The following is a 24,019-nucleotide window of genomic DNA, read 5'->3' on the forward strand; positions in this document are numbered from 1 at the left end:
CCCTGGAGTTCAGGAGAATGAGGGGGGATCTCAGAAACATTCCGAATGTTAAAAGGCCTGAACAGATCAGATGTGGCAAAGTTATTTCCCATGGTAGGGGATGCTAGGACAACAGGGCACGACTTCAAGATTGAAGGAAGCCAAGTTAGAACAGAGATGCGGAGAAGTTACTTTAGTCAGAGGGTGGTAAATCTGTGGAATTTGTTGCCATAAGCGGCTGTGGGGGCCAAGTCATTGGGTGCATTTAAGGCAAAGACAGATAGGTTCTTGGTTAGCCACGGCATCAAAGGGTTTGGGGAGAAGGGAGAGGAGTGGGGATGACTGGAAGAATTGGATCAGCCCCTGACTGAATGGTGGAGTGGACTCGATGGGCTGAATGGCCTACTTCTGCTCCTATATTTTATCTAATAGAATGGACCTTGGAGTGACTCTATCGGAACTGAAATAAAATGGGAGCTGGAACAAGTTACTTAGAATTTATTGCATAGGAACAGCCTGATGAGAGGCCCGTCTCCTCTGTCTCCCTACAGAAAATGATGAAAAATAGAGGCAAGGCAGCACGAGTACAAACAGCTGATATTTGGGTCTGTTCGGGCAACCTGCTGCTGATGGTATCTCCAGCCTTTACCTTCCAGGTGGTAGAGATTGTAGGCATAAGAGGCACTGCCAACCCTCAGTAATTAGAATCACAACACTTTACAAGACAGTTTGCACTGAGGTTCAGAGCACTTTTACTCAGCCCCACACTCTTGGTGTTGGTCACAATTCCACAAGGACCTCAATTTCAAAACCAACCAAACTTCTTATTTAAAATCATCCATTAATTAACCAGTTTCATAAACCTTTTCGGCAAAAGGTGTCAGATCCAAAGATCTTTTTGAGGAACAGCTGGGCATAGGTATCGATTATAACTGATGTTTCCATGACAAACTCTGTCTTCTTCATCAGGGATAATGCCTGGGCATGTCTATTCTGGTGTTATTTATACCCCTGTCATCTGTCCCTCCTGATTGGCTAATCCTCATCCAATCAGTTTTCCACTCCCCCACCTTGTTTACAACTGAATTTCACTTCTTACTTAGAGCAAAACCTTTGTCTTTGTTAAAATTCTTTTCCTCTAGTTTTATTTCAACGGCTTCCTTCACCAGGAGCTCCCAAAAGCCATTGGGGTGTTAAAGCAGTTTTGTGCTGAAGTCATTTCTAAGGCCACCGCGAAAACAGTGTTCTGCCACTGCCGATTTCTCTGGGCATCCAAATGGATACACCTCCTGTGCTCCTTGATGCGGGTTTCCACCGTGCGTCCCATCTCGCTGATATACACTGCTCCACATTCACAGGGAGCTTGTCCTGAGTCCCAGGTCACCCTGAGTCCTGCATAAGCTGTGATTTTATTTAAGAAAGAACTGGAATTTGATTGTAAACAAGGTGGGACAGCAGAAAACTGACTGGATGAGGACTAATCAACCAGGAGGGACAGACGACGGGGGTATAAATACCAACGGACTAGAGATGCCCAGGCATCATCCCTGATGAAGACAGCAAAATCCGTCATTGAAATGTCATTTGAAATCAATACCTGTACCTGAATGGAAGCCCGAGAAGAGTTTATTTACCATATATGTCAGGAAAGCACGAGATCCTTTTTCATCTTTTTGAGGCTTTATAAGGTATTGGTCAGACCGCACTTGGAGTACTGAGAGCAGTTTTGATCCCCGTATCTGGATGTGCTGGATTTGGAGAGGATCCAGAAGTTCACTCAAGAATGATTCTGTGAGTGAATGGGTTAATATATGACAGGCATTTGATGGCTCTGGGCTTGTACCTGTTCAGTTTAGGAGAATGAAACCCGTCGAATATTGAAAGGCCTAGATAAGAGTGGATGTGGAGAGGATGTATCCTACTGTAGGTGAGTCTATGGCTCAGAATAGAGTGACATCCTGTTAGAACAGAGATGACAAAGTCTTCTTTAAGACAGAGGGTGGTGAATCTGTGGAATTCATTGCCACAGATACTTGTGCAGGCCAAGTCACTGGGTATATTTAAAGTGCAAGCTGATACAAATTTCATGTCACATGCCGATGATAATAAACCTGATTCTGATTCCTGATCAGTCAGAGTGTCAAAGGTTATGGGGAGAAAGCTGAAGAATGAAGTTGAGAGGGTTAATAAATCAGCCATGATAGAATGGTAGACACCCGATGGGCCGAATCTGTTCCTGTGACTCATGGTGTTTCATTTCTTTTGGTTCGTTCATTGGGGATGTTATTGACCTATCTACCCATAAGAGTCTTCTTACTCCATAACCCGTGCTTGAAACCTCCGGCCCTTTGCACTTACTTTGACAGGTTCATTTACCTGGTGAACATGTTGAGGAAGGTCTGGATGATCTGTTCTGTAAACGGAACTCCCATCTGCACCCTGAGGCCTTGGAACAGAGTGAGGAAGAAGCTGAGCATCTCATCAGTGATACCTGAAAGAGACAGGGGATGCCGGGGTTAGGCTCCAAGAGCCCTCTTTCATTAACACGTTGGTCGGTGGTCTGGCATTGCAGGATGGTGTATAGAGCCAATATGATGGGAACAGCTACACAACCACTTTCACTTCATGGCCTTGAAACTGGAAACTGGATTTACAACTGCAACTACTGTTTAATGCCAAAATCCTTTCTTGCCTCTGAGATATTTCTAACTGGGGGCCAATTACACACGACACTGACAGGGAGGGTCAAACTGGTAGGGACAGTCAGCAGCTTTCAATTCCTGGGTGTGTGACATATCAGATGACCTGCACTAGGCCCAGCATACAGATGTAATCACAAGGAAAGTGTTCCAGTGCCTTTCCTTTCTTCAGTTCAGAGGTTTGGCTTGACACCAAACACCAGCAAAACGACGTACTGTTGAAAGTAAAAGACCCTGAGTGGTTGCATCGTGGCTTGGTAAGGCATTTTAAATGTGCAAGAACGCAAGAAGCTGTGGAGGGTTACAGACTCTGTCTATTATATCATGGGTAGATTATTCGCCATCACTGGTAGTACCTACAAGAGGCACTGCCTCAAGACAACAACCCTGACAAAGGCCAAGCAGCAGGAGGTTCAAGAGTCTGACGTCCCCCCCCCCCCCCCGGTTCACAAAGATATTTCCCTGCAACCATTTGATTCTTAAACCTGCAAAATCCAAATCAGTGCAGTTCAGCAACACTATAACCACTTTGCACTATAATGGACTTCTTGTTCTAATTGTTTTCTTTCATCTAAATATTTTGTATAATTTAATTTATGTTTTTCTTGTGAAGGCTGCTGCAAGAAAGCTTTTCATTGCCCCTGTGCAGATGAACACAAACCCATCTGACTCTGGTACTTCAGGCAGTGGAAGGCCCCTCCCGTGAGACGTGGGATCTCAGGGTACCAAACAGTCTTCCTAATGACTACATCTAGCGGAAGTGCACCCAGCTGCAGCTTCTGACAGACAAAACCAAGAAGCTGTAGTTGGAACTGGATGCACGCAGGAGACTAAAATCCTCACACACGAGACTTTTACTGAGGTGGTCACACCCCACCCAGAGTACAGGCTTCAGAAAGTAGACAGCTGATGACCAGAAGAAGGGGAGTAGGCAGTAAGTGCAGGCTCCCCTGTGACCATACCCCTCAGAAACAAGTATAACCGTTTGGATACTGCTGGGGGACGACCTATCAGGGTACAGGAGTAGCAGCAAGGCCAACGGCACTGTGGCCACCCCTGAGGCTCAGTGGGAAGCGTAAAGTCACGTAGAGTGGTTGTGATAGAAGACTCAATAGTTAGGGGGACGGACAGATTCTGTGGCCGCCAAAGGGATGCCAGGATGGTGTGTTACCCCCCAGGTGTAAGGTCCCAGGTAAAAGGCAAAGATCTACAGGTGTTGCAAGCAAAAGTGTTTGAAACACAGATCAGGCAGCAACCATCTCCTATTTCAGAAACAGAACTAGTATCACTGAAATATGTTGTAAAATTTCTTGTTTCAACCAACAGTATAGTGCAATACATCAAAATTCTATAAATTGCAATAAACTTACAATAAAAATTACAATATTTGTAACTCTACCCCCTCCACTGCAATTAACAGCCCGACCACCACCCTTGGGTGTCACCAGCACTCACATCCTATCACAGACATTCCCTTTGTTCCTTCCATTCCCACCCCTTCCCTGCAACTGAAAAATTGCTGAGTTTTCTCAGTTTCTGATGAAAATTTACCAGACTGAAGACTTAACCCCTTCTCTCTTCACAGAGAATGCCTGAGTATTTTGAGCAATTTCTGTGTTTATCACTATAAACAGAAGACAGCCTTACCAGGCTGGTGAATGAAGACTGGGAAGAGGGCCAAGGAGACCTGCACCGACTCTTGAAGGGACTGGTAACAGATCTGCCGGGATTTGGTCACCTCCCCAGAGATGTTCTCCACGATGTATCTCAGGATACTCAGGGTATCCTGTACAATCACTTTTGCTGAAACAAACAGATGAGCAACTTAATAAAGCATATCAATTAAATACAGAACAGTTACGTTCTAGAAATACTACTAAAAGCCCCCAATGTTCAAAAGGAAAGTAGGGCATCTTATTTATTTTAAACACAAGAGGTTCTGCAGATGCAGGAAATCCAGAGTAACACACACACAAAGTACTGGAGGAACTCAGCAGGGTCAGACAGCATCTACGGAGGGGAGTAAAAAGTTGATATTTCCAGCTGAGACCCTTCATCAGGATGCACCTTATAATAATATGGATGTCCCAAACCCGGCTGCAAGAGGAGGTTGTTTGGGCTTGGGGCTACCAACCCCATCCAGTAAAAGCCCAGTGCTACAGAAATGCCAAAGAAGCCCTGGGGACCTCATCCCTGAGAGAGGAAGGATTTCTGAAGATGGACTACACCTGGGGTTATCTTGAAAGACTGGCCCAGGATACAGGACGCTGGCAAGCTGCTGTCGGTGGCCTATGCCCTAGTAGGATTAACAAGATGATAAGGGATGACAGAGCATATCACTTCCATCCAAGCTACTCTGCACATTGGCTTCCTGTATCTTTTAGAATTGATTTTAAAGTTCTCTTACTTGTTTTTAAAGTTCTCAATGGTCTGGGACCAGAGCATATCCGTTTCTTTTCGGTTTTATAATCCTGTCCGAGCTCTCAGGTCTTCTTCCGACATCTCTTAAAGTTAAACAATCTTCCCTCAAAAGAGAATCAGCAGGACAGCTTTTTTGAACTACATTGAACTAAACTGTGGAGCTCAATACCTAAAACTATAAGGGATGCAGACTCAGTTGGCACTTCTAAACATCATCTCAAAACCTGTTTATTTAACCTTGTTTTTAACTGACATCTTTGTCTTTTATTTTCATGTTTGTACATTTACCCCACTGCAAAGCACTTTGAATTACATGGTCTTCAAATAAATAGTAATTATTGCTACTATTACTCCCGGCTTCTGACTAACCTTGTCGGTACAAGACAACTACAAAAGGTTTAAGTGCATTTCCCTAAAGTATCCGATTTAAATACCCCCTATCCCCCTCATGCCAGGTTTAGAGTTTACAGGACAAAACACAAGATTCAAGATTGAAGCTAATTTATCACGTGTACATTGAAACATACAGTGAAATGCTTCATTTGTGTTAGCTACCAACACAGCTGAGGGTGTGCTGGGGGCAGCCTGCAAGTGTGGCCACACATTATGGCGCCAATGTAACATTCCCACAATGCTTGGCAGAACAACACAGAACACAACAATAACAAATCCCTCCCTTGCACACACACAGTCCTCCAGTGGGCTTGGGCAGAATCTGCCTTGTTTCTGACACACTGTTCAGGCGGCAGAAGAGCAATTATACTTAGGGAATTAAATCTCACACACAGGATGGTTGCAGGAAGATACTCACTGTCTCCCAGACCCACTTTGCTTTGCGACAGTCCGGCATTGTGCTTGAGCTGGCGATATTCTCGGGTGAGGGTTGAAATAAGGTTGGCATGATTGGTTGAACGGACAGCCCACTGCTGCTCACTCTCGGGAAGGTTTGGCCACGGTAACAGCAACATGTTGGACAAGGCCCGACACACCAGCACCTTACCCTGGTGGGAGCACAGGCACAGCACCCGTATCAATGTATTGAAACACAAACGATGGAGGCAACTATCAGCTATCATCTCTGCTGTTCTCTCATCAATACACAGGTACATAGTGCACAATCTTCTACTGAAGAGGGTTCAGCAGTAGCCCTGGGCTCTGTCCCCACTCATACGGGAGATGGAACAGGTTGAAAAGGCTGTTAAAAAGGCAAATGGTGTCCTCGATTTTAAATTTATGGCAGTATAACTAAGTTTGCCGAGGCAAGTGAAAATAAAAGCATTGGTTAACGTGGTGTGAAGGATTAGATCACTACACTTTAGGAAGGTATGCAACGTCTTAAAAGAGCATTACTCTAGGGCGGAGGGCTTTGGTTGAAGAAATTAGAGATTGTTGTGAGAGATGGTGAAGGAAGCTTTGATTCAGATGCTGTTAAGTCTCCTGGAGTTTGGATAAGGATCCAGTACTGACCAATTTTGGTGAAATACTCTTTCTGCATATCCCATGCTTTTCACCCTCTCTACTTGAGTTACATGACTGGATCGTTAACTGTTTTATTTAATGTATTATAATTATGTGGTTACCAGGTTAAATTTAAAAAGAACTCCAGCTTGACTAGGAGCAAGAGCTGGTTCAAAACTGCTCACCATTCATCTGCTACAGCTACTGCTGGGTCTGAGCCCAAAAACACAATCAAGCAGAAGACTCTGTCTGCCTCACATAGTAAGCTTGGGCTTAATGTCTGGAGTACTGCCAATGGATGTTGAAGTGGACAGCTCAAACTGGGGCAATTCTCTAGTTCATCACGTGGGCACGTGGCCAAGTGGTTAAGGCACTGGACTAGCTAACTGAAGGTCGTGAGTTCGAGCCGCAGCTGAGGGAACGTGTTGTGTCCTTGAGCGAGGAACTTAATCACACATTGCTCTGCGACGACACTGGTGCCAAGCTGTAAGGGTCTAATGTCCTTCCCTTGGACAACATTGGTGTCGTGGAGAGGGGAGACTTGCAGCATGGGCAACTGCTGGTCTTCCATACAACCTTGCCCAGACCTGCGCCCTGGAGAGTGACTTTCCAGGCGCAGATCCATGGTCTCTCAGGACTAACGGATGCCTTTCATTTATTTTATAGTTCATCAATGCTGTCAGAATGAACTGATAAATTGGATTCAGCCATAAATAAAAACAAGTTAACCATAATGGAATGAGTAAACTCAATGGGACAAATTGCCCAGTTCTGCTCCTATTCTGCAGATATAAAGCAACAACACTTGTGCATGAATAAACATTACATTCTGATTGTTAAAGTTATCCTTAAGGTTTTAGACAATGATGCAATTAGGAATATTTCTCAGACAGCCAGCAGTTTTTAATCAATTAGCCTCGGCCAGCTGTCTCGATTACTATCCACCAATTCATTTTCACAAACAAGAGAAAATCTGCAGTTGCTGGAAAGCCAAGCAACACACACAAAATGCTGGAGGAACTCAGCAGGCCAGGCAGCCTGAAACACTGACTGTACTCTTTTCCAGAGATGCTGCCTGGCCTGCTGAGTTCATGTGTGTTGCACAAATTTATTTTGCCCAGCTTGCTGAAGTTCTCTGACGTACCTCTTGGGGGAGCTGGCGAGCAGAGCCGTCGGTGATCCTGTCGAAGATTTTCTGTACGGCTCGGATCCTGACCAGGAACACCGGCCGCACAGTGGTGGCCAACGACAGCAACAAATGGCACGCTGAGAGCAGCAGTTTTTCTGGCACCTGCAGAGACAATTCAATCTGGAGCATGAAGCTTTCTCGATCTTCACCCTCAACTACTCACTTCAACAAGGCAACCTCAGCCAATGTTACATTGGAGTAAGATGTTGTAAGTAACGTAAATTACTGCGCCAGCAGCCAGTGTTTGAATACTGGCTCCAGAGATGTGAATTCAACTTCCATAGAGGCAGCAGGGGAAATTTAACTTCAAGTAATTAAATTTAACTAAACTGCAATTTAAAAGTAAATCTAATTTTATTAAGATGGCCATGAAACTGCTGGAGGAATATTAAAGTGCTTCAGGGAAGGAAACCCAGGGAAGCACCCTTACCTACAGGTCCACAGCCTCCTCTTCTGCCATGATGAGGCCACCCTCAGGATGGAGGAGCACACCTCATTAGGTATCCTCCAAACTGATGGCATGAACGCCGATTTCTCTTGCTGGGAATCTTTTTTCCCTCCCCCTTCTCTCTTCTACTCCCCACTCTGGCCTCTTACCTAATCTCCTCAGCTGCCTATCAACCTCCCCCTGTTGGCCCTCCTTCCCTCTCTCCCATGGTCTACTCTCCTCTCCTATCAGATTCCTCTTCCACCCATCACTCCCAGCTTTTTACTTCACCCCCCCCTCCCCTCCCTCACCCACCTGGATTCAGCCATCACCTTCACCTATCTCCTACTCCTCCCCTGACCTTCTTCCCCCTTCCTTTCTAGTCATGATGAACAGTCTCAGCCCAAAAAGTGGACTGTTTATTCCTCTCCATAGACGCTGCCTGACCTGCCGAGTTCCTCCAGCACCTTGTGTGTGTTGTCCTTACCAAGGCTGTCCTCACATGGTTTCAGACCTCTAATGTAGACCATACTTAACACCTCCTCTGTTCAGAGGCAGACAGACACTGAAAGTCCTGGTGCTGTCCTGTGTTCAGAGGGACAAGAGGCATAAATCTAAAACTGTACATCAGCCAGGTAACACCATCCCTATTGTAAAGTATGGTGGAGGTAGCATCATGCTTTAGGGATGCTTTTCAGCAGCAGGGACTGGAAATCTGGTCAGGATTGATGGGAAGATGAATGCTACTAACTACAGAGAGATCCTGGATTAAAAACCTGCTAGTCTCTGTCAGAAAGCTTAAACTGCAGAGGAAGTTAATCTTTCAGCAGGACAACAACCCAAAGCACACTGCCAGAGTAACCACAGTGACTTCAAATGAAAATAAATGATGTCCTTGAGTGGCCCAGTCAGAGTCCTGATCTTAACCCGACTGAACAAGCCCTCAAGATTGCTGTCCACCGCTGCTCCCCCAACTCACATGGCACAGCTTGAGCAATTTCAGGAGGAATGGGCAAATTTTGCTCCATCATGTTGTGCAAAGCTAATGGAGACTTATCTAAAAGACTACCGGTTCTAATAGCTGCAAGAGGTAGTTCAACTAAGTACTGAGCAAAGAGGATGAATACCTTTGAACTTACAGTTTCTGAATTTTTAGTTTTACATGCTTTACAATTTCCCCTGTCTTTTGGGCTCTACTATGGGGGAGAAAGAGCATTTGGTTCACAAATACAAATTCTTTGTTAAATTGATCAAAATCCCGGGTTGTAATATTCATTATTTGAGCAAAGGGTTGGGGGCTGAATACTTTTACAGGGCATTGTAAAATGTCCTGTTGGCGCTGGAATGTGGAGCGACACTTGTAGGCTGCCCCCAGCTCATCCTTCTGTCGTGTTGGTTATTGATTCAAATGACGTAATTCACTGTAGGTTCCAATATACGTATGATACATAAATAAATCATCCTGAATCTGAATCAATGAGCTGGTAACTAGCTTCAGCCATATCCACAGGAAGAAATTAACCCTAAAAAAGGTAGGTGATACATCCTCTGCAAACTAGGAGGAGAACTAATATTATTGAGTCTTAGTCATAGACCACAAGAGCACAGAAACATGCCTTTCGGCCCATGTAGTCTGTGCCAAACTGTTATTCTGCATATCCCCATTAACCTGCACCTGGACCAGCGCTCTCCAAAAATCTCCCATCCATGTACTTATCCAAACTTCATTTGAATGTTGAAATCAAACCTGCATCCACCACTTGCAATGACAGCTCGTTCCACACTCTCACCACCCTCTGGAGTGAAGAAGTTCCCCTCATGTTCCCCTTCAACATTTCACCTTTCACCCACAACCTCGAGTTCTAATCTCAACCAACCTCAGTAGAGAAAAACTGCTTGCACTTACCCCTCATAATTTTGTATATCTCTGTCAAATCTCCTCTCATTCTCCTATGTTCCAGGGGAAAACAAAATCCTCACCTATTCAGCCTTTCCCTAGAAGTCAGATCCTCAAGACCCAGCAACATCCTTGTAAATTTTCTCTGCACTCTTTCAATCTTATTGTATCTTTCCTGTAGGTAGGTAAGCAAAACTGCACACAATTCTCCAATTTTAGACTCATCAATGTCTTGTACAATTTCAAAATAACATCCCAACTCTTGTACATGTTACTTTAATTTACGAGAGCCAATGCACTAAAAGTTCTCTTTACGACTCTATCTACCTGCAATGCCACTATCAGGTCAGAAAGGTAGGGTCTTTCATCGCCCCAATGCCTCTCATAACACACAGGAGTGTACAGAGCCCAGCAATACTCCCTTTGCAAACTAGGAGAGCCGACATTACCTTGCTTATAGCTGAACACAGCCAACACTTGTGCCAAAAACATCAGTTAGCTTCTCCAAGAAGTTCCCGACATACCTTCGAGCTGATGAGGGGAGCAGTGGCCTCCATCGCAGTGGAAATGAGAGAGACGAATTGCTCAGGATTTTGCCGCTGCACCTCACTATAAAACTGTGCCAGCCAGTGGGAGTATGCCTGTAATGCAGCCAGTGACTGAGCATGGCTGGAAGACAAGATTAGAAAACAAATTGTAAGGCAAATCGGGGTTAGACTGCAACTTGTTTCCTACTTTATTCAGAATCAATGTAGACCCCAAAGTGAAGACAGCTTAGAAGTGAACCACTCCTTACTTCCACCCTGAACTACCATCTAATTATATGTGGTATGTCACAGAGAAGTACATCACTGAAACAGGCCCTTTGGCACATCTAGTCCACGCCAAAATCATTTAAATTGCCTACTCCCATTGATCTGCATCGGGACTGTAGCCCTCCATATCTCTACTATCCTGTACCTATACAAACTTGTTAAACGTTGAAATCGAGCTTGCATGGACCACTTGTGTTGGCAGTTCATTCCACACTGTCACGATCCTCTGAGTTAAGAAGCTTGCCCTCACATTCCCCTTAAATGTCTCATCTTTCACCCTTAACCCATGATCCCTGGTTGTAGCCCCAACCAACCTCAGTGGAAAAAGCCTGCTTGCACTTACTCTAAATATTCAGTATACCTCTGTCAAATCTTTCAATCTTCTACGTTCTAAAGATACAGTCCTAACCTATCCAACCTTTCTTTCTACAGTGCTCTCTTGGAAGTTTTCATGTTTCTTTGTTTTACAACATTGAATCACCGTGGATTTAATTTTGCTTTTTTGACACTGATCAATAGAAAAAGACTCTTTTGTGTCAAAGTGAAAAGATCTTTAACAAAGTGATTTAAATTAATTACAAATATAAAACACAAAATAATTGATTGCATAAATATTTACCCTCTTTAATAAGACACACCAAATGATCACTGGTGCAGCCAATTGGTTTTAGAAGTCACAAAAATAGATAAATGGAGATCACTTTTTGGCGACCTGTGTGCAGTCAAGGTGTTTCAACTGATTGTAGTAAAAATACACCTGTATCTGGAAAGTCCATCTGCTGGTGAGTCAGTACCCCGGCAAAAACTACACCATAAAGACAAATGAACACTCCAAGCAACTCCGCAAAACGGTTATTAAAAGCACAAGTCAGGAAATGGATATAAGAAAATTCCCAAGTCACTGAATATCCCTCGGAGTACAGTTAAGTCAATCATCAGGAAATGGAAATAATATGGCACAGCTGTAAATCTGCCCAGAGCAGGTCATGCAGGAAGGGTCAGGGAGGCCACCAAGAGACCTGTGACAACTCTGGATGAGTAACAAGCTTCAGTGGCTGAGATGGGAGAGACTGTGCAGACAACAACTGTTGCCTGGGAGCTTTATCAGTTGCAACTTTATGGGACAGTGGCAAAGAGAAAGCCACTGTTGAAAAAAACTCACATGAAATCTTGGCTAGAGTTTGCCAGAAGGTATGTGGGGGACTCAGAACCTTTTTCCAGCTGAGTACAATGGTCTGGTGAAACCAAAATTGAGATTTTTAGCCATCAGATTAAATGCTATGTTTGGCGTGAAGCATGGTAGTGGCTGCATCATGCTGTGGGGATGCTTCAATGCATCAGGCCTTGGAAGGCTTGTGAAGGTAGAGGGTAAAATGAATGCAGCAAAATTCTAGAGGAAAACCTGATGCAGTCTGAAAGAGAACTGCAACTTGGGAGAAGATTTGTTTTCCAGCAACACAATGACCCCAAGCATAAAGCCAAAGCCAAGGAATGGTTTAAAAACAAAAAAGTTAATGCCCTGGAGTCCAGACCTCAATCCAATTGAGAATTTGTGGCTGTATTTGAAAAGGCTATTCATTCACAATCCCCATGCAATCTGACAGAGCTTGTAAAGAAGAATGGGGAAAAATTGCAGTGTCCAGATGTGCAAAGCTGATAGAGACCTATCCACACAGACTCAAGGCTGTAATTGCTGCCAAAGGTGCAAACTACTAAATACTGACTTGAAAGGGGTGAATACTTATGAAATGATTTTGTGTTTTATAGTTGTAATTAATTTAGATCACTTTGTAGAGATCTGTTTTCACTCTGACACGAAAGTGTCTTTCTCTGTTGACCAGTGTCAAAAAAGACAAATTAAATGTTGTGAAACAATAAAACATGAAACTTCGGTGGGGGGGTGAATTTTTTTTTATAGGCACTATAACTCAGGTCCTCTAGACCCGGCAACATCTTTCTATTTTCTCTATACTCTTTCAACCTTGTTTACATCTTTCCTGTAGGCAGGTGACCAAAACTCCACACAACACTCCAGATCAGGCCTCACTAACATCTTACACAAGTTCAGCATAACATCTCATCTTCAGTACTCAATACATGTATTCCCAGATCTCTCTGTTCTACCACACTCCTCAGTGCCCTACCGTTCACTGTGTAAGACCTACCCTGGTTGGTCCTAACAAAGTGTAAAACCTCACACTTGTCTGCATTAAATTCCATCTGCCATTTTCAGCCCATTTTTTCAGCTGATGCAGATCCCTCTGCAGGCCATGATAGCCTCCAATCCTCTGGTACTACTTCTCCTGTTACCAAGGACGTTTTAAATATCTCTGCTAAGCTCCCAGCAATTTCTGCATTTGCCTCCCATAGGGTCCAAAGGAACATCTTGTCAGGCCCTGGGGATTTATTCTCCTCTGTAATCTGTACAGCATCCATGAAGTTGATGCCACTTTGCCTCTCATTTCCATAGACTCTGTACCTACCTCTCAAGTAGATACAGATGCAAAGATTGCAAAAATCTCTCCTGTCTGTTTCGGCTCCACACATGGATTACCATTCTGACCTCCCAGAGGACCAATTTTTTTCCCTTGCAATTCTTCTGTTCTGAACATACCTGCAGAATTCCTTAGGATTTTCCTTTACCAGGTGTGAACTCCGGAAAGCCATTAAGGGCGCCAAGAGGCAATATCGAGCCAAGTTGGAAGCACAGGCTAACCAGAGGGATGCCAGTAGACTATGGCAGGGTCTAAATGAGATCACTGGGTGCAAGGAAAAGGCTGGGAATATCAATAACTGTGGCGCTTCTCTTCCTGACGAACTTAACGTATTCTACGTGAGATTCGAACAGAAGAGGAGCGTCCCGCTCCCTCCGGATGAACCAGACCTGGTGGCATCGAGATTCATCGTCACCGAGGAGGACGTTAGAAGGGCCTTCCTGAGAATAAATCCAAGGAAGGCAACGGGCCCAGATGGCGTCCCAGGACGGGTTCTCTGGGCCTGTGCAAGCGAGCTAGCTGGAGGGTTTGCTGACATCTTCAACTGCTCCTTGCTTCCTTCTAAGATCCCCTCATGTTTTAAGAAGGCAACGATAATCCCAGTGCCGAAGAACAGCAAGATGGCATGCCTGAATGACTATCGACCTGTGGCTCTGACATGAATTGCTATGAAGTGCTTCGAGAGATTGGTTATGTCACACATCGACCACAGCCTACCGGTCAACCTCGACGCTTTGCATTTCGCCTACCGGAGCAACAGGTCAACGGCAGATGCCATCTCTCTGGCCCTACATTCCTCCTTAGAACACCTGGAGAATAAAGACGCATACGTAAGGCTCCTTTTCATTGACTACAGCTCTGCCTTTAATACCATCATTCCAAATAAACTGATTCTCAAGCTCCGGAACCTGGGCCTTAGCACTCAGATCTGCAGCTGGATCTTCAACTTCCTCACAGACAGGACCCAGGCTATAAAAATGGGGGACAAGCTCTCCTCTACAATCACTCTGAGCACCGGTGCCCCACAAGGCTGTGTACTCAGCCCCCTGCTGTACTCACTGTACACCCACGATTGTGTAGCAAAGTTTCCATCAAACTCAATATATAAGTTTGCTGATGACACAACAATTGTAGGCGATATCTCGGGTAATGATGAGTTTGAATACAGAGAGGAAATTAAGAACCTGGTGGCATGTTGCAAAGACAATAACCTATCCCTCAACGTCAGCAAGACGAAGGAATTGGTTGTTGACTTCAGAAGGAGTAGCGGACCGCATGACCCCATTTACATCGGTGGTGCGCAAGTGGAACAGGTCAAAAGCTTTAAGTTCCTCGGAGTCAATATCACAAATGACCTGACTTGGTCCAACCAAGCAGAGTTCACTGCCAAGAAGGCCCACCAGCACCTTTACTTCCTGAGAAAACTAAAGAAATTTGTCCTGTCCCCTAAAACCCTCACTAATTTTTATAGATGCACCGTAGAAAGCATTCTTCTAGGGTGCATCACAACCTGGTATGGAAGTTGTCCTGTCCAAGACTGAAAGAAGCTGCAGAAGATTGTGAACACGGTGCAGCACATCACACAAACCGATCTCCTGTCCTTGGACTCACTTTACATTGCACGCTGTCGGAGCAGTGCTGCCAGGATAATCAAGGACACAACCCACCCACCCAACACACTTTTCGTCCCTCTTCCCTCCAGGAGAAGGCTCAGGAGTTTGAAGACTCATACGGCCAGATTTGGGAACAGCTTCTTTCCAACTGTAATAAGACTGCTGAATGGATCCTGACCCGGATCTGGGCCGTACCCTCCAAATATCCGAACCTGCCTCTCGGGTTTTTTGCACCACCTTACTTCCCATTTTTCTATTTTTTATTTATGATTTATAATTTAAATTTTAATATTTACTAATTTTAACTATTTTAAATATTTTAATATTTAATATTTGTAATCCAGGGAGTGTAAAGCACAGAATCAAATATCGCTGTGATGATTGTACATTCCAGTACCAATTGTTTGGCGACAATAAAGTAGAAAGTATAAAGTACCTTGTCTGCGAGGGCAACCTCACATCTTCTTTAAGCCCTCCTGATGTCTTTCCTCAGTGTTCCCTTGCATTTCTTGTACTCCATAAACACCTCATTTGTTCCTACCTGCTATGTACCTCCCTTTTTCTCTTAACCAAGGCAGCAATATCTCTTTGAAAACCAAGGTTCCCTACACTTGTGATTTTTACCTTTTTATTCTGACCGGCACATACAAGCTTTGTACTCTCAAAATTTCATGTTTGAAGACCTGCCACTTTCCAAATACACCTTTGCCAGAAAACAGCCTGTCCCAATCCTCGCTTCCCCACCATTGAGCACATATACACGAAACGCTGCTGTAGGAAAGCAGCATCCAATATCAGGGACCCCCACCACCCAGGCCATGCTCTCTTCTCACTGCTGCCATCAGGAGGGAGGTACAGGAGCCTCAGGGCTCACACCGCCAGGTTCAGGAACAGTTATTACCCCCCTACCATCAGGCTCTTGAACCAGAGGGGATAACTGTACCTCACTTGCCCCATCATTGCAATGTTCCCACAACCAATGGACTCACTTTCAAGAACTCTTCATCTCATGTTCTCAATATTTATTTATTATTATTATTTCTTCTTTTTATATTTGCACACTTCATTGTCTTCTGCACTCTGGTTAAACGTCCTAGTTGGGCAGACTTTCATTGATTCTGTTCTGGTTACTATTCCATAGATTTATTGAGTATGCCCACAAGAAAATGAATCTCAGGGTTGTATATGTGTACTTCGATAGTAAAACTTACTTTGAACTTTGACTTACAACAGCCAATAACCTGTTCACCTTTTGGATGTGGGAGGAAACCAGAAATTTAAGCATTCATAGGGAGAACATGCAAATGCCACACAGACAGCACCGGAGGTCAGGGGTGAGTCTGGGTCTCCGTGCGAGGCAGTTGTGCACTGTGTGGCCAGGATGCAAGTTCTCCCCACTCTGGTGGCTAAACATTTATCCCTCAACTAACATTGCTGGAACTGATTAACTATAAATTTTTATTGCTCTCTGTGGGCTCTTTCTGTATAATTGGCTACTAGTAAATGACTGGCTAAAGAACAAAAGGGCATCCTGTGGTCATGAAAGACAAAGCGCAAAAATCAACATTTTTCCTTTAACAAAAGAAATAAAATGAGCTGATTAAGCCTGCTGCACCATTCATTATGACCATGACCCTTACTGCTTCAACACTTTCCTGTCCCATCTCAAACCTGGACCAGACAGAACACACCCCAGGGCTCTGAAAAAGGTGGCTGAAGAAATTGTGGAGGCATTAGTAATTTTCTTTTCAAGAATCACTAGATTCTGAAATGGCTCCAGAGGACTGAAAAATTGAAAGTGTCACTCCACTCTAAGAAGGGAGGGAGGCAGAAGAAAGGAAATTAAAATTCTGTTCCTATGTCTTATGGTCTAATACACTCTGACACTTGTAATATCCAGACATCGATAGCTGTCTTCAATACAATGAGTGAAGAAATCTAACCCCACAAGGAGGAAACCTCAAAGGGCTGAATCACCCTAAATTAGTACAGCTATTTTTTTTGTAGCACACTGAGTAAGCACACAGAGGAAACGATGCACTGTCATGGATACCCACCGTTACCGGTCTCTCTGATAATTTCAGGTTATGAGTTTTTACTACTACAACCTCGGGCCGCTGATCAATCAGTCAAATTCATTGCAGAGTAAGGCAAAGCAGTGGAGCTACATCTTTTCTGACAAATTTATTTGCTTTCTGTTAATATGTCTGCAGATCAGCAGAAGAGTGGCCCATTTTGTCCACATACAACACAGGTTCAGTCGGCAAGATTGACAGCATACTTACACATCGATCAAATCGGGCTTCAGCACAGACGGCACAGCTGTCTCCATATCATACAGCTTGATACGCGACCCATACAGTGTCACCTCCACCAGCCTGAGAAACAGCAATCACACACAGGTCAGAAACAAATCAACAGAAATATACTCATTGTAAGGGGACGGTCTGGATCTTAGGGAGGAGATTCGCCCAAATATCTGTTTTAATGTGGACAGAGGTATTTTCAAAAATGCCTAGTGTGGACGCCTGTTGTTTTTACGCAAAAACGGCGTTTTCAAAATTATCCAGTCTAGTGTGGACATAGCCTGAGACTATCCCACCATAGGAAACATCCTCTCCACATCTAATCTATCAAGGCCTTTCACCACTCGACAGGTTTCAATGAGGTCACCTCTGATTCTTTGAATTGTAGTGAACGTGGGCCCAAAGTCGTCAAACACTCTTCATATGACAAGCTGTTCAATCCTGGAATCCTTTTCGTGAACCTCTTTCGAACCCTTGCCAGTGCTTTATAAAGTTTCAACATTACATCCTTGCTTTTATATTCTAGTCCTCTTGAAATGAATGTTAACATCACATTTGTCTTCCTTCACCACAGACTCAACCTGCAAATTAACCTTCAGGGAATTTTGCACAAGGACTCCAAAGTCACTTTGCACCTCAGTTTTTTGTATATTCGCTCCATTTAGAAAATAGTCAACCCTTTCATTTCTTCTACCAAATTGTATGACCATTCACTCCTCAACACTGTATTCCATCTGCCATTTCCTTGCCTATTCTGCTAATTTGTCTGTCCTTCTGTAGCCTTACTGCTTCAAAACTACCTGCTCCTCCACCTATCTTCATATCATTTGCAAACTTTCCAACAAAGCCATCAATTCCATCATCTAAATCATTGACATATAACATAAAAAGAATTGGTCCCAACACAGACCCCTGTGGAACACCACTTGTCACCGGCAGTCAGTCAGAAAAAAGCTCCCTCTATTCCCACTCTTTGCCTCTTGCCAATCAGCCACTGCTTTATCCATGCTAGAATCTTCCTTGTATTCTACAGGCTTGTAGATTGCTTGGCAGCCTCAAGTGCCGCACTTTGTCAAAGGCCTTCTGAAATTCCAAGTACACAACATTCACCAATTCTGCTTGTTATTTCTTCAAAGAACTTCAACAGATTTGTTAGTCAAGATTTTCCCTTGAGGAAACCCTGCTGATTACAACCTATATTATCACGGACCTCAAAGTACCCTGAGACCCCATCCTTAATAATCAACTTCAACATCTTCATAACCACTGAGATCTGATTAACTGGTTTATAATTTCCTTTCTTCTTCTCTCTCCCTTCTTAAAAAGTGGAGAGACATTTGTAATTTTCCAATCTTTTGGAACCATTCCAGAATTTAGTGATTCTTGAAAGATCATTACTAATGTCGCCACAACTTCTTCAGCCACCTCTTTCAGAACTCTGGGGTGTACACCATCTGGTCCAGGTGATTTATCTACCTTCAGACCTTCCAGTTTCCCAAGAATTTCCTCTCTAGTTATGGTAACTTTACATACTTCATGCCCCCCCGACACCCGAAACTTCCACCGTACTGCTAGTGTCTTCCACAGTGAAGACTGTTACAAAATACTTGCTCATTTTGTCTGTTATTTCATTGTCCCCTATTACTACTGCTCCAGCACCATTTTCCAGCGGTCCGATGTCCACTCTCGCCTCTCTTTTGCACTCTTTGTATCTGGAGAAACTTATTATTCTCTTTAATATTATTGGCTAGCTTACTTTTGTATTCCATCTTTACCTTCTTAATGACTTTTGTAGCTGCCTTCTGTTGGTTTTTAAAAGCATCTCAATCCTTTAACTTTCCACTAATATTTGCTCTATTATATGCCCTCTCTTTGGCTTTTATGTTGGCTTTGATTTCTCTTGTTAGCCACAGCTGTGTCAGCTTTCCTTTAGAATACTTCTTCCTCTTTGGAGATGTATATATCCTGTGCCTTCCGAATTTCTTCCAGAAATTCCAGCTATTGCCACTCTGCTGTCATCCCTGCCAATGTTCTTTTCCAATCAATTCCAGCCAGCTCCTCTCTCATGCCTCTGTAGTTCTCTTTACTCGACTGTAATACTAATACATCTGACTTTAGCTTCTCCTCAAGTTTCAGGGTGAATTCAATCACATTATGATCACTTTCTCCTAAGGGTTCTTTTACTTTAAGCTCTCTAATCAATTCTGGTTCATTGCACAACACCCAATCCAGAATAGCTGATCTTCTAGTGGGCTCCTATTTAATAAATTAGAATTGAAAATGGTGGAAATACTCAGCAATCTGGGCACTGTCTACAGACAGAAATAAATGGTAATATTTAAGTACTTTTACAATTTATTGTTCCTTTCTTAATAGAACCTGACTGACCAGCTGAGTATTTGGCAAATATCAACACAAGACAGTCTGCAAATGCTGAAATCCAGAGCAACACACACAAAATGCTTGAGGAACTGCAGGCAGCATCCATGGAGAGGAATAAACAGTCAACATTTTGGGCTGCGAACCATCATCAGGGCCTCAGCATGAAACTTCAGGATGCATCATCAAGGACCCCCACCATCCAGACCATGCTCTCTTCTCATTGCTGCCGTCAGGAAGGAGATACAGGAGTCTCAGGGCCCACACCATCAGGTTCAGGAACAGTTATCACCCCTCAACCATCAGGCTCCTGAACCAGCATGGATTATTTCATTCACGTTAACACTAAACTGATTCTACAACCTATGGACTCACTTTAAAATGAATCTCAGGGTTGTATATGGTGACATAAATGTACTTTGATAATAAAATTACTTCGAACTTTGAAAGTTTATTTCCTTTCATTGCTGCCCGACTTGTTGAGTTCCTCCACAACTTTGTGTGAATTTGGTAGACATTTTTTCAAAAAAGATTTTCTGCATCATTTAAAGCAGAATAAACAGTACAGCCCGCAAAAGATCCCACTAATCCAGCAATCAGTGGCAGGCTGAATTGACCCTGCAGGTCACACAAACAGGACCAAGAGGTTCAAGATAGACATTAATACAGAGTTCTCCACCCACCCAGCTGCAATCTGAGGTCAAATGCCTATTTGCTACACAGCTAACAAACAAGTCAAAAGGAGGAGGTCTTACCTTTCAACTACGCTGAGTGCATCATTAAACCTGGCAGCAAAGACGTCGCCGATAAAGTACTCAGCCAGACGACCACTAGTCTGAAGGAGCGAACTCAGATCACGTAAAGAGCAATGCAAGCGGCGACAGTCATTCTCCGCTGTAATATTCAGCCTGTGAACTAAAGAACAATGTATTTGTGTTGAATGGTCAAGGCACACAATTATTCATCAGCACAAGCAAAGGCAAACATGCAATCACTACAGCCGAGGCTCCTGCACCCCTCCTTAGCCACTTCCGTCAGTATGCACAGTGATACCACCTTGTTAATACCGCCACCAAACTGTAGAAGCCACTCCCAGTTGAAACCAATGCCCATGTCACCAACTCCTAGTAAGGAGGTACTGATCATATTCCCTTCTCACCATGGTAATCAAGGGCACAAGGTTTAAATGCCTGAAAGTACATACCACCAGGCTCAAGAACAGCTTCTATCCTGCTGGTATTAGACTCTTGAATGAACAGTTTAAAACTTAAGACCCAAAGATATAGGAGCAGAATTAGGCCATATGGCCCATTGAGTCTGCTCCACCATTTCATCAAGGCTGATCCAATTTCCCTCAGTCCCAGATCCCTTCATGCCTGACCAATAAAGAATCTATCAACATCTGCCTTAAATACACATAAAGACCTGGCCTCCATGGCTGCCAGTGGCAAAGATTCACCACTCTCTGGCTAAAGAAATTCTTCCCTCATCTCAGTTCTAAATGGATATCCCTCTATTCTGAGGTAGTGTCCGCTAGTCTAAGGCTCCCCCACCATAGGAAACATCCTCTCCGCATCCACTCTATTGAGGCCTTTCAACATTCGATAGGTTTCAATGAGATCCCACCCCACCCTTCTTCTGAATTACAATGAGTACAGGCCCAGAGCCATCAAACACTCCTCATATGTAAGCTTTTCAACCCCAGAATCTTTTTGGTGACACACACAAATGCTGGAGGAAGTCAGCAAGTTTCTGGCTACTATGCAAGAGAAGCTTCTCACTATATCTTGGTAGATGTGACAATGATAAACTAAGGCATCCAGTGTGACCCTTCAGTTTTCTCCTTCTACTGGTGGAACACTGATGTAGGTAATACATGATGGTCTGTGACGAGGCATGTTGGCAAACTGGATCAAGAATTGGTGATAGGTGGCAGAGAATGGTGGTCAAGGGGTGTCCAGAAATCTCTAAGCAGTGGTGTACTGTAGGAACCCGGTGCTGTGCACACTGCTTTTGTCATATATAGAGATCTATACTGTATAAATGACTTGGATGACTTAGAAGCTTGCTGTCAAAACAAAAATTGGAGGAGTAGCGGATAGCAAAGAAAGCTGTAAAATAGATTAGGTGGGATGCAGATCAGCTGGAAAGTTAGGCTGAGTCGTGGTAGATGGAAGTTAATCTAGACCTGAGTGAAGTAACGTCAAATCCTAATAGGCTAAACACAATAAATAACAGGGATCTCAGGATTTCTGACATACAGACGTCCTAATTTCCTTTAAAATGGTGACAGGTGGATAGGATGGTGAAGCGAGCATTTGATATGGACCTGACAGAGACCTCAGGATTTCTGACGTACAGACAGACTGTGAAGTTCAAGTACACAGTTTCTTTAAAATGGCGACAGGTGGAGAGGGCAGTGAAGACAGCATTTGATATGGTTGCTTTCTTAGGCCAAGGCACTGTGTACCGGAGCTGGGATGTCACATAGCACCTGAAAAAAACACTGGTTAGGCTACACACGCAGTACTGCGTACATCTCTGCTCACCATACTCCAGGAAGCATTAGAAAGAATACAGAAGGAATTCATTATGGCGTTGTGTGGAATGGAGGACTGCAGTTATATAAAGATAAGGTTTGGACAGGCTGGAGTCATTCACACATAGGACGCCGAGGGATGACCTTGCTGAGGTTTATAAAACTATGAGCGGCACAGAGAGAATCTTTTACCTAGGGTAGGGAGGGTGTAAAGCTAGAGGGCATATGTTTAAAGTGGAAGGGAAGAGATCTGTAGGAGACCTGAGGGACAGGCTTTCTCCCCCACAGACACTGGTGGGTAGATGCACTCAGCTGCCGGGGAACGGTAGAGACAGAGACGATTACAAAATTTGGTAAGTTCTACAATAGGAATGAAGAGAAGGATTTGGCCTAAAGCAGGCCAATGGGATTACTGTAAAAAGGTGTGGATGAGTTGGGTCACAGGACCCATTTCTGTTCTGTACAACCTCATGATTCACCTTGCATCAATCCCACCCAATCAACATAACAGTTTCTCTGTAAAATTATCGAGAACATTTCTCCAAACGCACTGGTGCTTAATCTCCTTTTATATTCACTTGCTCCAATCGTGGGAGATTTAGTCTCACTATTTAACAAGTCAGTCACTTGCACCATTAACTTGTTTTGTGGTTTCAGCACTAAAAGGTTAAGTATATTTGTAAAGATAAATACTTCTGATAACAGCCAGCGTCAGTAGAGTTGCTTGCTAAGAGCAGACTAACCACTTACCTTGTCCAGAGGTTACAACGAACTGCTGCAACCCTAGATAAACCTCCAGGTTATCCTGCAAGATGGGAAACTAGGGACAGAAAAACAAGAAGTAAACACAACTCAAAGGAACAATCTAGAAGAATTTATTGCATTATTTGTGAAGTTATTGCAGGGAAAGCAGTGGATAATCAGGGACCTTTCTGCTTTCTGAAATAGTTCAATTTCAGCTAACAGTGATGGAACAGGAAAACTGTCAGATGTAGTCAGCAGTGTCTCCAGGCTGAACCAAACCCCGATTAGTCTTAATTTCCAATGGACAAAGGCCCGTTATCCAGTTAGTCCCAATAAACAGAGATGAAAAATGTCAACTTTATGCAGTAAGCATGACTTCAATGGAAAACTTCAAATGTAACAGTACTATTCAAGGAGAGAGTCAGAATGCAGTTTGCCAAACATCTGTGTTCAGGAAAGTGCTGGAAACCATCATTGAACACTATAACACTGTATCCCAACGCTATAAGACTACTGAACAGTCCCCTAGTATGTTAAGATAGACTCTTGACCTCACAAACTACCTCTCTATCGTCTTGCACTTTACTGCCTACCTTCTCTGTTAACTGTGGCACTTTATTCTGCACAATTATTGTTTCCCTTTGTCCTATTCTCAACGTAATGAAATGATCTGCAAGAACAGCAGTATGCAAGTCAAGATTTTCACTGTACCTCAGTACATAAACAATCTTATCAGTTTGAGATTAAATCCAGACATTTAGAAAGACGGGAAGATAATTAGGCAAATCAAACAGGCTTTATGAAAGGGAAACTGTATTTGATGTTTTTGTTGGGGTTCTTTGACGAGGCAGCACGGGTAAAGGGGAACAACTAGATATTGTACTGTATATCTCTATTCAATAAGGTGTTGTATAAAAAATGATCGTACAACAATACACACAAAACAGGAGTAAGCCATTCAGCCCCAGACCCTAGGTATGAATATTGAATTCTCCAACTTCCAGTAATTCCCTCCCCCTCCCTTCTTCTATCCCTATGTCACTCTGCCCCCTCCCCCA

The 24,019-nt window shown here is 43.6% G+C and overlaps 1 protein-coding gene across 2 annotated transcripts in view; it reads right to left on the bottom strand.

Moving 5' to 3' along the window:
* The window catches only part of xpo6 (exportin 6), a 157,743-nt gene that overhangs the window by 17,343 nt on the left and 116,381 nt on the right, over positions 1–24,019 (bottom strand). For both annotated transcript variants that reach the window (XM_072269231.1, XM_072269229.1), the window contains 8 exons: positions 22,968–23,037; positions 20,434–20,593; positions 17,279–17,371; positions 10,595–10,739; positions 7,702–7,848; positions 5,911–6,100; positions 4,326–4,481; positions 2,356–2,470 (listed from right to left, as the gene is read on the bottom strand). In XM_072269231.1, coding sequence (XP_072125332.1) covers positions 2,356–2,470; positions 4,326–4,481; positions 5,911–6,100; positions 7,702–7,848; positions 10,595–10,739; positions 17,279–17,371; positions 20,434–20,593; positions 22,968–23,037 — 1,076 coding nt within the window. The remainder of the gene's footprint in view (positions 1–2,355; positions 2,471–4,325; positions 4,482–5,910; positions 6,101–7,701; positions 7,849–10,594; positions 10,740–17,278; positions 17,372–20,433; positions 20,594–22,967; positions 23,038–24,019) is intronic.

Source organism: Mobula birostris, chromosome 9, assembly GCF_030028105.1.
Source record: "Mobula birostris isolate sMobBir1 chromosome 9, sMobBir1.hap1, whole genome shotgun sequence".
NCBI lineage: Eukaryota > Metazoa > Chordata > Chondrichthyes > Myliobatiformes > Myliobatidae > Mobula > Mobula birostris.